The sequence below is a fragment of the Protomyctophum parallelum genome (genome assembly GCF_964188405.1).
Source record: "Protomyctophum parallelum genome assembly, chromosome: 17".
In the NCBI taxonomy this organism is placed as follows: domain Eukaryota; kingdom Metazoa; phylum Chordata; class Actinopteri; order Myctophiformes; family Myctophidae; genus Protomyctophum; species Protomyctophum parallelum.
Window position 1 is genome coordinate 20136173 of NC_139719.1, and position 13488 is coordinate 20149660.

The window sequence follows — 13488 nt, forward strand, 5'->3', positions numbered from 1 at the left end:
TGTTGTTTTCGTCGACTAAAACTAAGACGAAAAATCGACTGCCTATTTTCACTGACGGAAACAAATGGAAACTAAATGAAAACTAAGCTACGATGACTAAAACTATAAGACTAAATATACTGACAATTTCGTTGACAAATAAAAACTAGACTAAAATGTTAGGAAGGGACAAGATCCAGTATAAGTCATTTTACACTTGGTTGCATGCTGAAAATAGCTGATCCACAAGCGTTGTGACGCGTTGTGAACTTGTAGATCGGCTATTTTCAGTAAGTGTAAAAACACTCATTACGACGGCATCAAGACCCGCCAAAATACATTTTAGTCGACTAAATCAACTGTAGATTTAGTCGACTAAAATTATGACATTTAGTCGACTAAAACTAGACTAAGACTAAGACATTCCAGGTGACTAAAATGTGACTAAAAATAAATTAAGTTTCAGTCCAAAGACTGAAACTAAAATAGAAATTTGCTGCCAAAAACAACACTGCTGGAAACCACACAAATCTGCCACAGGAAGAAAAAAATAAATCCCTGCAGGGAGATTGGTCTGACTGGCACTCTTTATCGATTATACATTTCATTCACCCCCAGAGTTGTGTGGGACCAATCAGAGCCCACTATTCAAAGCAAAGACTTGTTTTGCTGTGATGTTTGGAATCTGTTTGTAACCGCCATGACAGGCTATATAGACTAGAGCACCCCCTAGTCCTTTTGGTGTTAGCGTCATGTTACGCTTTAGCTATTGAAAAATAGCAGATCTACAAGCTCGTAGCGCGCCACCGAGTGGCGCGCTACGAGCTTGCAGGTCTGCTATTTTTGAAAAATCGAAGAATGACTGACATAGAAACATAGCTTTTTCAGAAAACTGTCGGGATGTAGAAGACATTTTTAGAATCTGATCTCAGGTCAGAATGGGTTAAGGCAACCGGCCGGTTCCACGTGCTAGGTGCCCTTTTTTTTACTTGAGCACCTGCCCCTCTAAATGTCTGTGTGCGCCACTGTAGACCAGGTACTGTATACAGTATACCAGGCCAGGACATCCATTCACTGCACGTTGATAAGAAATGACTTCAAATTCAGTTCAACGCACCGTGACCTTTCAGAATGGATGGACTTTTTTTTGTTGTTGTTGCTAGATGCATTTAATTTTGAGCCATTTCGCAGGCCACTAGTCCACATTAATGCGTCCACAACATCACAGTCACGATGCGACGCATTGTGAGCTTGTATACTGTAGATCTGCTATCTTCAAAAGATTATTATACATTTGAAAACGTATAATTCTGCACAACGAGTACTTTTACTGTTGGTACTTTAAGTACATGTTGAAGCCAATACTTTTGTACTTTTTTACTCAAGTACATTTTGAATTCCTGACTTTTTTCCCCTTTCAAAATAAAGGCGCTAGAGTGCCAGCAGATGAGGCCGATTTTACTCTGAAAAGCCCCACCTTCCGTTTCCCCCCCAAAACCGGGAGGCATAATCTTCCGTTCTTACCTCACGCTGGTCACGCTAAAGTCTCTCTAGAGGCGTTTATATTCCAAACGAGATGCTAAAGTCTCTCTAGAGGCGTTTATATTCCAAACGAGATGCTAAAGCCTCTCTAGAGGCGTTTATATTCCAAACGAGATGCTAAAGTCTCTCTAGAGGCGTTTATATTCCAAACGAGATGCTAAAGTCTCTCTAGAGGCGTTTATATTCCAAACGAGATGCTAAAGTCTCTCTAGAGGCGTTTATATTCCAAACGAGATGCTAAAGTCTCTCTAGAGGCGTTTATATTCCAAACGAGATGCTAAAGACTCTCTAGAGGCGTTTATATTCCAAACGAGATGCTAAAGTCTCTCTAGAGGCGTTTATATTCCAAACGAGATGCTAAAGTCTCTCTAGAGGCGTTTATATTCCAAACGAGATGCTAAAGTCTCTCTAGAGGCGTTTATATTCCAAACGAGATGCTAAAGTCTCTCTAGAGGCGTTTATATTCCAAACGAGAGGCTAAAGTCTCTCTAGAGGCGTTTATATTCCAAACGAGATGCTAAAGTCTCTCTAGAGGCGTTTATATTCCAAACGAGATGCTAAAGTCTCTCTAGAGGCGTTTATATTCCAAACAAGAGGCTAAAGTCTCTCTAGAAGTGTTTATATTCCAAACGAGATGCTAAAGTCTCTCTAGAGGCGTTTATATTCCAAACGAGATGCTAAAGTCTCTCTAGAAGCGTTTATATTCCAAACGAGATGCTAAAGTCTCTCTAGAGGCGTTCTTTGGAGCCTTAAACAAGGAAGTAAACGGCAGTGCGTATGTGCAATTTTTTTTTTTACATCAATAAAAATGACCAAAAAATGACGCCTATACACGTCCTTAGCACCCCGTTGTTTTGATTCTAAAGACGTTTATTCACGTCCATGGCATAATTGGTGGAGCATTTCTACAGTATATTGCGGTGTTGATACTTTTACTGAAGTAAAGAAATCACACTTGTGAAGTGAGGGACGCTCTCATACATCCCATTCCGATCAAATCATCACTAAAGTCATTCCGGCCAATCACTTTTGACGCCTTCACTTTTATCTTCTCTTTGCTCAGCCAATCAAATCATCGCAATGGGGTATTCAGCCCCTCACTTCACGCAGGTGTGATTTTTCCACCACTGCATGGCACGTGATTATGTATCCCACCAGCGTTCTGATAAGTAAGCCATGGGACCGAGGCTATACCAGCGTTCTAGGGAGCCCCCTCTGTGATTGGCCAGTTGTCGCTGTGATTGACAGTTTGAAAAATTATGTTATAATTTAGCAGATCTACAAGCTCATAGCACTCATAGCGCGCCACCGAGTGGTGCGCTACGAGCTTGTAGGTCTGCTATTTTTGAAAAAAAATTGAATACCGGTATATATTTTTTCAGAACGAACGTTTTTAACTCAAATCTTTGCTTCTGGGAGGGTCCCTGGAAAAACATATTTTCAGATGGGGTCGGCGGCCAATTACATGCAATTTTTGGGGTCCTTGACATGAAATATTGAGCCCCACTGATACAGAAACATAGGAATTTCAACGTCAGGCCTACAGTAAATGGGTTAAACTATGCCTGCCCGGGAGCCAATGGTAAGGTGGGTGGATCTAACCGAGAACGTTGGTGGGATTCATATTGTGGTCCTTGTGTGTGTGTGTGTGTGTGTGTGTGTGTGTGTGTGTGTGCGTGTGCGTGTGCGTGTGTGTGTGTGTGTGTGTGTGTGTGTGTGTGTGTGTGTGTGTGTGTGTGTGTGTGTGTGTGTGTGTGCGTGTGCGTGTGCGTGTGTGTGTGTGCGTGTGTGTGTGTGTGTGGTCAAGCAGGCTCCAGGAGCTCTCTGCGCTCCCAGCCGGAGGCGTGTTGTTCCTCCCAGCAGCAGCAGCTCTCTGTCCCCATTGGGCTCTTCAGACCAATCAGCCCCCACGGCCACGCCCACCTGGAGAGCATACCCCGCCTCCCACCGCCCAGGCGCTCGCACACGCTCAACCGCACGCTCCGCAGACAGGTACACGCGCACACGCACGCACACACACACACACACACGCGCACGTACACACACACGCACACACACACGCACACACTCAACTTTACTTCACTGACACGGAGAGATTCTATCAGTTAACAAAAAACAAAAAACAGAGGAGGCTATTGGAGAACCTGATTTGGACGGGGACACATGACCTGAGGCAGGGACAATGTCACGATGGCAGAATCATCCATCCTCCACATAAATATTGATTTTCTATCAATTACACAATCACTGTAATCCATACACAATTCGGGGGAATATATATATATGACATACCCAATTCCTTATTATTAATCATGATTAATTCATTATTAATCCGTGACTAATCTGCTTAGCATTTTTTTAATAATTTGACAGGCCTAATTTAAATATTTAAAAGAAAAAGTGCGACAAAGCAAGTGGATAATATTCTCGTCCCTCTCAGTGTTGGATTTTTTTCCTGCAATGTCCCGCCCCATTTTTGCATATACTGGGCCCTGGTTGGTTATATAGACTGGCTCCAGACGAATCTGGTTGGATCGTCACCACTTCGGCCGTGAAGTCGCCTCCCACAATTGAGGTGGGGCCAGACTTAACCCATTCTGACCTGAGATCAGATTCTAAAAAATGTCTTCTACATCCTGACAGTTTTCTAAAAAAAAGCTATGTTTCTATGTCAGTGGTTCTTCGATTTTTCAAAAATAGCAGACCTACAAGCTCGTAGCGCATCACTCGGTGGCGCGCCATGAGCTTGTAGATCTGCTATTTTTCAATAGCTAAAGCATAACATAATGCTAACACCAAAAGGGGTTCCCGCCCCAAAATGGGGCAGATGAAGTCTGGCTATGCGAGGCTATCCCTGACATATGCAAGGCGGGGGCATAATAGGTAGTTAAACAACTATAGTCGACTAGTAAACTAGGCAACTAGTCAACTAGTAAAAATCACTAGAAGTGAAAGCCAGGCAATTTACGCAAGACATTGAGTGAATTAAATTAAAACCAGCGGTTGAAATACAAAAACAGTCCCTGGCATGAATAGACGTACAGCAGCTCTGGTCCAAAGCGTCTTAGCGCTGAGCTACCATAGAAGGCCATTCACATCTTCTCTCTCAGGTAACATTCACTCACAGGCTGTGTGTACCACCTCTTAATGCCATGGTTGGGGAGGATTAGCGTCTGTCAACCAACCCTATACCAATTTATAAGGAGTGAGGATTTGTAACAACCGGAGAGAAAATGCTGCTATGAGAAGCCTCAATGGCAGTGAATGGTATATACTTTGAAGTCATGCTGAGTTCTCCCATTGGAGTTGACAGAGGAGGGGGGCTAGATTAAGGATTCTAAAGCTGATTGGAAGCACTGTTTGGTAATTACCGTTTGCTGCCAGCAAGACGTGCCATTGTGTCAAACTTCAATACTGGATAGATAGATAGATAGATAGATAGATAGATAGATAGATAGATAGATTCTTTATTTTTGTAAGGCGCCCAGCCCACATGGACTTATAGGACACACCATACAAATCATGGCTTCAATATTGCATAAGTGTACAAGAAACAGTTTTTATTTTTTTATTTTTTACACAAACAAAACATTCTGCCTTTTTTCCCACGCTTTGCATAAAAAGTCTGCTAAAGCAAAAATACCTTTCCTAAAGCAAAATTCCAGTTTTTCATAGTCCTCTAACCAGAAAAAGTTAACACAGATGGTTGTCATTTTACAAAATAATGTCTTAATTCTTCATACAGTATTATGGGCAGTAAAACAAAAAAATCTTTTCATTTTCAATTTCTTTCAAATCACACACTAGACACACTCTGTCCTCCTCAGGAGTACCAATGAATCTACCCGTTTCTAAAGCTAATGGTATAAGGTCCCAGAATGCAGCTGTGCACAAAAAGATCTCTGACTTTTGGATACATTTTGCGTAACATAAGGTTCAGGGCCATAATTATATTTCTTATAATACTGGACAACAACACGTCAGTGTTGATGTCCATTTCTCTTTGATTTAAAAGCCTGTCGTCTTGTCTTCTCCCCGTAGTGTTTTTCTGTCACGTTGACGACCAAAGCTGTCCTAACCTTTTCTCTCCCCGTTGTTCTATAATTGTTCTCGTAATGTTGACTATGTCCTTTCTCCTCCCTCTGTCTTTCCCTTCTACCCGTGTGTCCCGATCATCACCGGCCGCCCGTCCTCACGTCCCACCGTACCTCCGTGTTGAATATTTGCTCGTCACTTTGTGTCGCCGATCCCAGCTCAGTTGGGTGCAACAGCCACCGGAGCCTGAGCTATCGATGCTCAAACACAGATACTCCTGTTTCTGAGGCACTCATGGGACCTCACATTCGTCCCCTAATAATCAGTCAGAAACACACACACACACACGCACGCGTGCGTGCACACACAGAGACACGCGTGCTATACCCTCTCCTCCTATACCCTCTCCTCCTCCCCCATGTCCATTTAAATGTCTGTCTTAGTGCTAATCATCTCAGCCGCTCCGCACATCACACCTGCAACTCTCTCACATGGTTAACTGTGGCCGTGACTGCCAGGAAGCCATGGGTACAGAGTAGAACAGTGGTGGGGGGGGGGGGGTCCCCAGATGACAGTAAAGTGACAATTTTAGGACTTTTAAGACCTGTTAAAATTAATAAAAACAAAGACAAGAAATTAAATACCATTATTGCGTCAAAAGTAATGAACAAACTATAAAAACGGGTCAAACATTGGCCAAATTGTCAAATCATATAAGAAGAACTAGGCAAAATCGTGTGTTGTGTCCAGCTTGTAGATTGGCTATTTTCACAATTTTAGCCGACAGCCTAAATGTACAAAAAACTAAATGTATAATGCCTCAACTCCTACAATTCCAAGTGCTTATCAGATTGGGGGGGCGTCCCCAAGGATTATGATTATTTTGGAGGGTCCCCAGTTAAAAAATAATATGATAATTATTATTATATTTTTTTGCTTGAACCTGGGGTGGTGTCGGTAGATTCTAACAGCGTTACTCCAGCTGTACCGTCATGCCTCGTTTACAAACAACAGGAGCTACCTATCAGAACACTGCATCACTTCAACACAGTGCACTTAGAACACGCGTTGCTGTCGGGCGGCGACCTTGTCTCGTCCGTACCCCTCCTTTTTTTCTTTTAGGGAATGGAACGAAAGCGTTCAGAAATAGTGAAGATAAGCCGATCTACAAGCTCACAGCATGTCGCGACGCGTTTGGCTTGTGAGTTTGTAGGTCGGCTATTTTCACTGCTTTTGCTTGACATAATAGGTTGAAATGTGGACATGCCACGCTTCCGTCCGACAGCTACGATATGACACGACTCAGGGGATTTTTACAGCAGAACATCAAGTTCTGTCCATAATTATGTACTATTTGGCCATTTTATACAAACGTGGTCATAGAGTAGCCTACTTGTTATTTTAGTTTTTGAAGTTATAGAAGGGAATAGCCACCATAAGCATTATGACATGGAGAGCAAAAATATAATATATCTTTAGTGACATTTATAAACTCACTTATTTTTTTAATACAACCGTCCTCTGTGCAACATTTTGTCCTCTGTGCAACATTTTGCAGTCGACAGGTCTGCCGTGGCTAGACTGTCTTTGTCCACTAGGTGTCAGTATATCATCACATCATTCACAATCTCACAGGGAACTCATGATTCTGGTTGTCGATCCAAACCCAAAACTCATTTGTGGCCTGCTTTATTTATTTTTCTTTTCACCTCAATAAATGTCCTATTTATTGGGATCATAATTGATTTGGTTTAGTTATTTAATCAGTTATCTGTGACTGCTGTTATAATGTCCTTTCTGTTCAGTGATCGTGTGTGAAAGCGCCATCATTAGACCAAGCCATGTTGAGTTAATTGGGACATTTTAGGAGTTATGTCAACCTTCCAACCTTCCCCTTCATCTCCTGTAGCTGCATAATGTGTGCCACCGTCTGCCCACCATTGCCCTGGCTGTCACCTCATAGATCAGTATCGAAAAGACATGTCATCCAAAGGGATGCAGTGTTAGGCTGTCGCAATTACATTTTTCATTTCACAATTATTGAATTAATTGACATTTATTTTTTGGCATTGAGCATTGGAGCATCTGTTGGGTTTTTAGGCTTCGCAATCAAACATTGCACAGGGCAGATATGACAGATAACTTAATAGAAAACTAAATCACTGACGTTTAATAACTATTCATTTTGTTTTTAAATACGAGAAATAGCTGATCTGTAAGCTTGCAGATCTGCTATTTCTGGTATTTTTGGAAAGCGTTTGGAAAATGTACGAACATTTTTCAACATGGAAACCGATTATGACATTTATGCAAAAACAACTGCGATTAGGCCAATATGCAATGATTGTGACAGACCTAGTGTTTCCACACCACAGGCCACAGAGATGTGGGTGAATGGGCAGAGGGCATTGAACAGAGCGCAATGTGCGCCAGCCTTTAGCTGCTCCTGTCCCTCCTCTGTCCTACTGTATGTGGATCATTCAATCAATTTTATTCCATCCATCCATCCATCCATCTTCAACCGCTTATCCGTAGTCGGGTCGCGGGGGCAACAGTGGAGAGCTCCAGATTTCCCTCCCCAGAGCAACTAGTGACTTTTAGCAATTAGTGACTTCCTCCTGGGGGATCCTGAGGCCCAACTTGCGCCTTGGTCTGCCCCGGGGTCTCCTCCCAGTGGGACGTGCCTCGAGGACCTCCCTAGGGAGACGCTCGAGAGGCATCCTAACCAGACGCCCGAGCCACCTAAGCTGGCTTCTTTCCAGGCGAAGAAGCAGTGACTCTACTCCGAGTCTCTCTCACGTGGCATACAGTAGATTTTATTATCACTTATGGATCAGTCCAGTGGTTCTTAAATGGTGTGCTGAGACACCCTGGGACAAGTCCAGGTGTGCCTTGGGATTTTTTTGTGACAACCAAACTTTATTATTACAAATATATACAACTTGTACAACTTGTATTTTATATCATTTCCCAATACAGAGAAGGCACATTTTATATAACCTTAGAAATAAATTAAGCACTTTCAACCTGGCATTTCTAATTTGGGGCATGAAGTCATACTGTGTAGCTGTTTATTTTATATAAAAGTTTTTTTTAATTTTTTATATATATATTTTTTTTGTCGCAAGGGTCTGTCTCCGAGTCTCAGACACATTTAAAGTTAGCGTTTCTGACAACATTGTTGTTTCTTTCCAAAATACAGTGCCGTTTCTGTGGATTTATTTTCAACTGAATTCTGGAAATATCAGCTCTAAACAGACAATAGTACAGTCCTGACAATAGAGCTATACTGCATACCTATACCAGAGCCAGAGGTGTCACAAAACGACGACGTTACGCAGTATGACTTTACATTTCAATAGATTTTGAATGAATTATCAAAACAATAACTATAGCTATAGATACAGCCGTGCCTTGGGATTTTCACTTGCCTATTGGTTGTGCCGCCAATGAAAACCACTGGTTTAGTCCAACTCTTTGTGTTGTCATCGAATACGGTCACAAAGTCAACTTTCACTTGGGGTGGACACTATGGGGAACGTGTGAACCTCTGACCCTCCAGCTCAGGTCATCCTCACCAGGTCACCACCTCACGCTGTAGTCTCGCGTTGCCAGACTATATGTTGCCTCGCGCAATTTCCAAATGCTTCCGTCATGCAGTCTATAGGAGCAACGGAAGCTCTATCGTCAGTAAAATATAAAGCGGAAGTGCAAGCTTCCTCCTCGGGTTGCTTGCTTAGCAGAAATCGAAATAAAAATAAAGTAATAGATATTTTTAAAATATTTTCGGGAATGGAAATGCCAGCTTCCTTATTCGGATTTCGGGAGGTGTATTTCCAGACTCTATATATAGCATTCAGAGATTGTGGAATATAGTTGTCTGGCTACGCGACACTAACCTCATACTAACTATAGTCTCCCCCTCTCATCTCCTCCATTCCCCCTGCTCCTCCCCGTCTCCATCTCCTCCACCCTCCCCTCTCATTCCCTCCTCCTCCTCCTCCTCATACACCCTGCCTACGACACCACGGTCCCGCTCCAAGGCTGCGGTGTCCACTGACTCTCAGGAGGCCCCGATGTGTTCAGGAGGAGAGGAAAGCAACGAGGGGCTCCTGAACGTAGCCTCTCTGGGCCTCCCTCCGTCCTCCTCCTCTTCCTCCTCCTCCTCCTCTTCCCCCACCTCCCCCGGCGCCCTCCATCAGCACCCGGCTCTCCGCCTGGTCCCCGCGACGCCGGGCGCCTCCCCGAAACTGCCCCGCCCAGACAGCGGCGTGCACGCGCATCAACCCCACCACCGCCACGACCAGCACCGCTGCACCCCCTATGCTTCCTCCTCCTCCTCCTCCGCCGCCTCTCCCCCTCCCCTCCCGCCGGCCCGGTCGCACCGACAGGAGGAGCCGTCGTCGGCCGACCAGGAAGTGTCTCTCATCACCGGGGCGGCGGCACTGGCCGGCAGCGACGACGCCGCCATCGGCATGGAAGAGAGGCCTGCAGCGGCCGCTCTGGAGCCGGGCGGCGTTGGTGGCGACGGGGTGGGGCCCCGCCAGGGCCGCGCGGGGGGCCCCTTCCTGAGGCAGCTGAAGCGCTTCCACAGCGTCGACACGCAGCAGCAGGGCCGGAACAACAACGCCCTCCTCCTCCTGCCGCCGCGGCCCCCGCGCCCGTCCTCGTGGCTGGACGACCCGCGGCGCCACTCCGTGGAGGTGTGCCCCTCCCCCTCCCCCTCCTCCTCCTCCTCCTCGCTGGCGGAGTCGTCTGCCGCCGGCCTGCAGCGGCGGAGCAGCGCCACCACCACCACCACCACCTCCTCCTCCGCGTCGTCGTCGGGCTTCGTGTCCCGCGCCGACAGCCTGCAGACCCCCCAGAGCCAGACGACGAGCCCCCCCCCGCCGCCGGCCACCGCCCTGTCCTGTTCGCCCCGGCGCAAGAAGAAAATGAGCCCCCCCTGTATCTCCGTGGACCCCCCCGACGGACCGGAAGGCCACCACCACCACCCGGCCCTGCACGGCGGGAGCATAGGCCTCATGATGGGGGGGCTGGGACGCGTGTCCCCCCAGGCCCCCCTGCCCGGCACACGGGACACCTGCCTGAGGAGGCGAGCCCCCTCCAGCGACTCCAAGGACTCCAAGGACTCCTTTGACCTGGGGGGCGCGGGAGAGGGCGTGGCGGCGGTGGTGGGCCCGGACGGAGGCTCGCCGAGCCCCAACCCCAAGCTATTGACTCTTCCCAGCTTCTCCTTCGAGAAGACGAGCTCTGAGCACTAGAAACACTGAAACGCGGAGCAAAAAAGAACAAATCACACACACACACGCGCGCGCACACACACACACACACACACACACACACACACACACACACACACACACACACACACACACATACACACATACACACACGCACACACGCCGCTGGATGAACGACTCCTCGCGCACCAAAACGCACACATACTGTACTGTACCACACACAGGCGCACACACACACACACACACACACACACACACGCATATGCATACGCACGCACGCACTCAGACACGCTGATGCACTCTGCGTATCCATGGTGGTGATAGTCCTAGTAATAATGCTGTAGAGAGTAAAAACATATGGTAAAACTACAACACAAACCGTATCCTTGGTTTCATAAGGAGTGCAGTACTGTAGTAGTGTGAACCAATTTGTCTTTGTATTGTTACTGCCAAAAACAACATGAGAACATGAGGAAAGGAAAGAAAGAAAGAAAGAAAGAAAAATAACACGAACACAGTGACCTGAAGACGAAACGAGACAACTAAACCCTGACTGTTTCTTCTTCCACCGTTTCTGCACAGCCGATTGGCTATGACCTCTGAGTGGATATTAAGCGGCGGTTGGGATTTAGGGGGGGCGGCCCCCGCCCGCTCCAGAAGCGCTCTGTGTTGCACAGGGTGGACTGCGCGCCCAGTCGTAGGGCAGCAACATGTGGTACAAAGCAATATGAACGTTTTAGAGACACTATTTTCTTAAATTATTGGGCCACAGTGTTTGTACAGGATGTAGAGACATTTTGTTTTCATTATATTTTTTATTTTCCTGTCTTCTTTGTTTTCGTGTGATTCCTCCCCCCCCCCCCCCCCCCCCCCCCCCGTTTGTTTGAACAGTTTTTTTTTGTTTGTTGTTTTCGTCTTTTTCTTTTTTTCACTGTAGGGTATTTCTAGCTTTCTTGATTTACCTTTAAGGAAAGTGAACGTTTTTCAAAGTGCTGAGAACCATGTATTTGTAGGAATAATATATATAAATATATATATATTAAGAAAAAACTAAAACAAGTCATTAAACTGAGCTTGGATTTTTAAGCACAAACTGTAGAATGTGGTGTTTGATTGTTGCAGGAAAAAAAGTATGTTGTTTTATTTAGCACATGTTAGATGTTAGTGTTGCTATTCAACACTTTGTGCAACGCTGAGATCTTGTAGATCTGCTAGGCTATATTTGAAAAATCGGGAACATTAAGCAAATCTTATGCTGTGGCTACAGTATATTTTTTGAAGCAAACATTTCTAACTCAAACCTTTGCTTCTGGTGGTCCCTGGAACGGAATATTTTGAGACAGTTTGTCGGCGGCCAAATACATACATTTTGGGGATCCCAAAAACAAATCAAAACGAGTTTATCAGAAAGCTGTTTTAGAAAACATTAAAGACTCGGCCTCAGGTCTATAGTATGCCAGCTGCAGTACGCCATGCAGCCACATGTCACACTGTTGTCCACGTGGATGGAGCAGCAGCCCAAACTCTCACTGACACTTGTGATTGATTGATTGATTGATTACTGTATTAACAGTTTTGCAAAAAGTACAGATGTACAGTTATACAATGATGCTAAAAGTATAGAGCGCCACAATCCCGCCCCCTTGAGAGACCCGGAAAAGTATTCCCCGTTAATTTTCCTCATAGACTTTTCAGAAAGTATTTATTTAAAGACGTTTACGCCGCGTTTACGTCCTGTCGTGACAAATCATGACAATAAACACAATGTTTTGGGCCGAACAACTGGTTTTTCCCCAAGGGACTGATCGAGGGCAGCTACTGGGACGTAAGACGGGACTTGATCACCCCGGCTGGGTCACCCGAGTGAGGGCTATGATGTTGGAAGACCCGAAACCCCGATGACCTTGGGAAGTTGGGATACATCACTGAGGATACGTTCCAGTTGCATCCTAGGGATGTTTTTTTGTTCATACTGTAGGCTGCCGCTACACTGTCCGCACCCGGATCCTTGCAGGGGGGCCTCGGTATCTTGAGCGACGCTACTGAGAGCAGTGCCAACCAAGCTAACAATTTCTGCAATACAGTATGTGCATATACGTTTACCCTATATGTTTATAATACCAGAAGTATGGTAAGTATTATAGTGTTCCATTTAAAATAACCAGGAAAGTAATGCTAATCACATGAACAGCAATCTGGGAGCCCCTTTCTTAAGGCTGACGTCACGAGCCGCGGTGAAGAGCAAACCACCGCCACCGCTCCAGCCCTTCTCTCTGTTTTTACTCACCACCGATCGACGTTATTTCAGCTCCGGACTCCAGTGGTCACCTCATCACCGAAAATCCAGACTATGAATGAGCCTTAGGTCCACTTCCTCCCGGGTGCGGCTGTGTTTATTTCTACAACATTACATGTTTAGGGCAGGGGTGCTGACTGGGAGATAACAGTGACTGAACTGTATTTTTGTCGATTGGTCATTCATAATGATATTTTCTTTCTGGCAAAACATTCCCACTGCCCTTTCAGTGTAGTCTACCATTATGAAGCAAACATACAATTTTGCATGCTGGTCCGTACTTCTAAGAAACTATACTGTATACCGGTATATATATTTTTAAATTTCCCCTGCCAATCTGAACGACAACCTTGGAAAATATAATTTAACTGTCAACAATAATTCATGCCTTGT

General features: G+C 45.4%; 1 protein-coding gene across 1 annotated transcript in view; it reads left to right on the plus strand.

Moving 5' to 3' along the window:
* Nucleotides 1-11055, plus strand: part of cacna1g (calcium channel, voltage-dependent, T type, alpha 1G subunit) — a 382705-nt gene extending 371650 nt beyond the window's left edge. Inside the window, exons 36-37 of the mRNA XM_083787505.1 lie at nucleotides 3332-3513; nucleotides 9600-11055. Coding sequence (XP_083643631.1) covers nucleotides 3332-3513; nucleotides 9600-10820 — 1403 coding nt within the window. The 3' untranslated portion in view covers nucleotides 10821-11055. The remainder of the gene's footprint in view (nucleotides 1-3331; nucleotides 3514-9599) is intronic.
* The last annotated feature ends 2433 nt before the right edge of the window (nucleotides 11056-13488 follow it).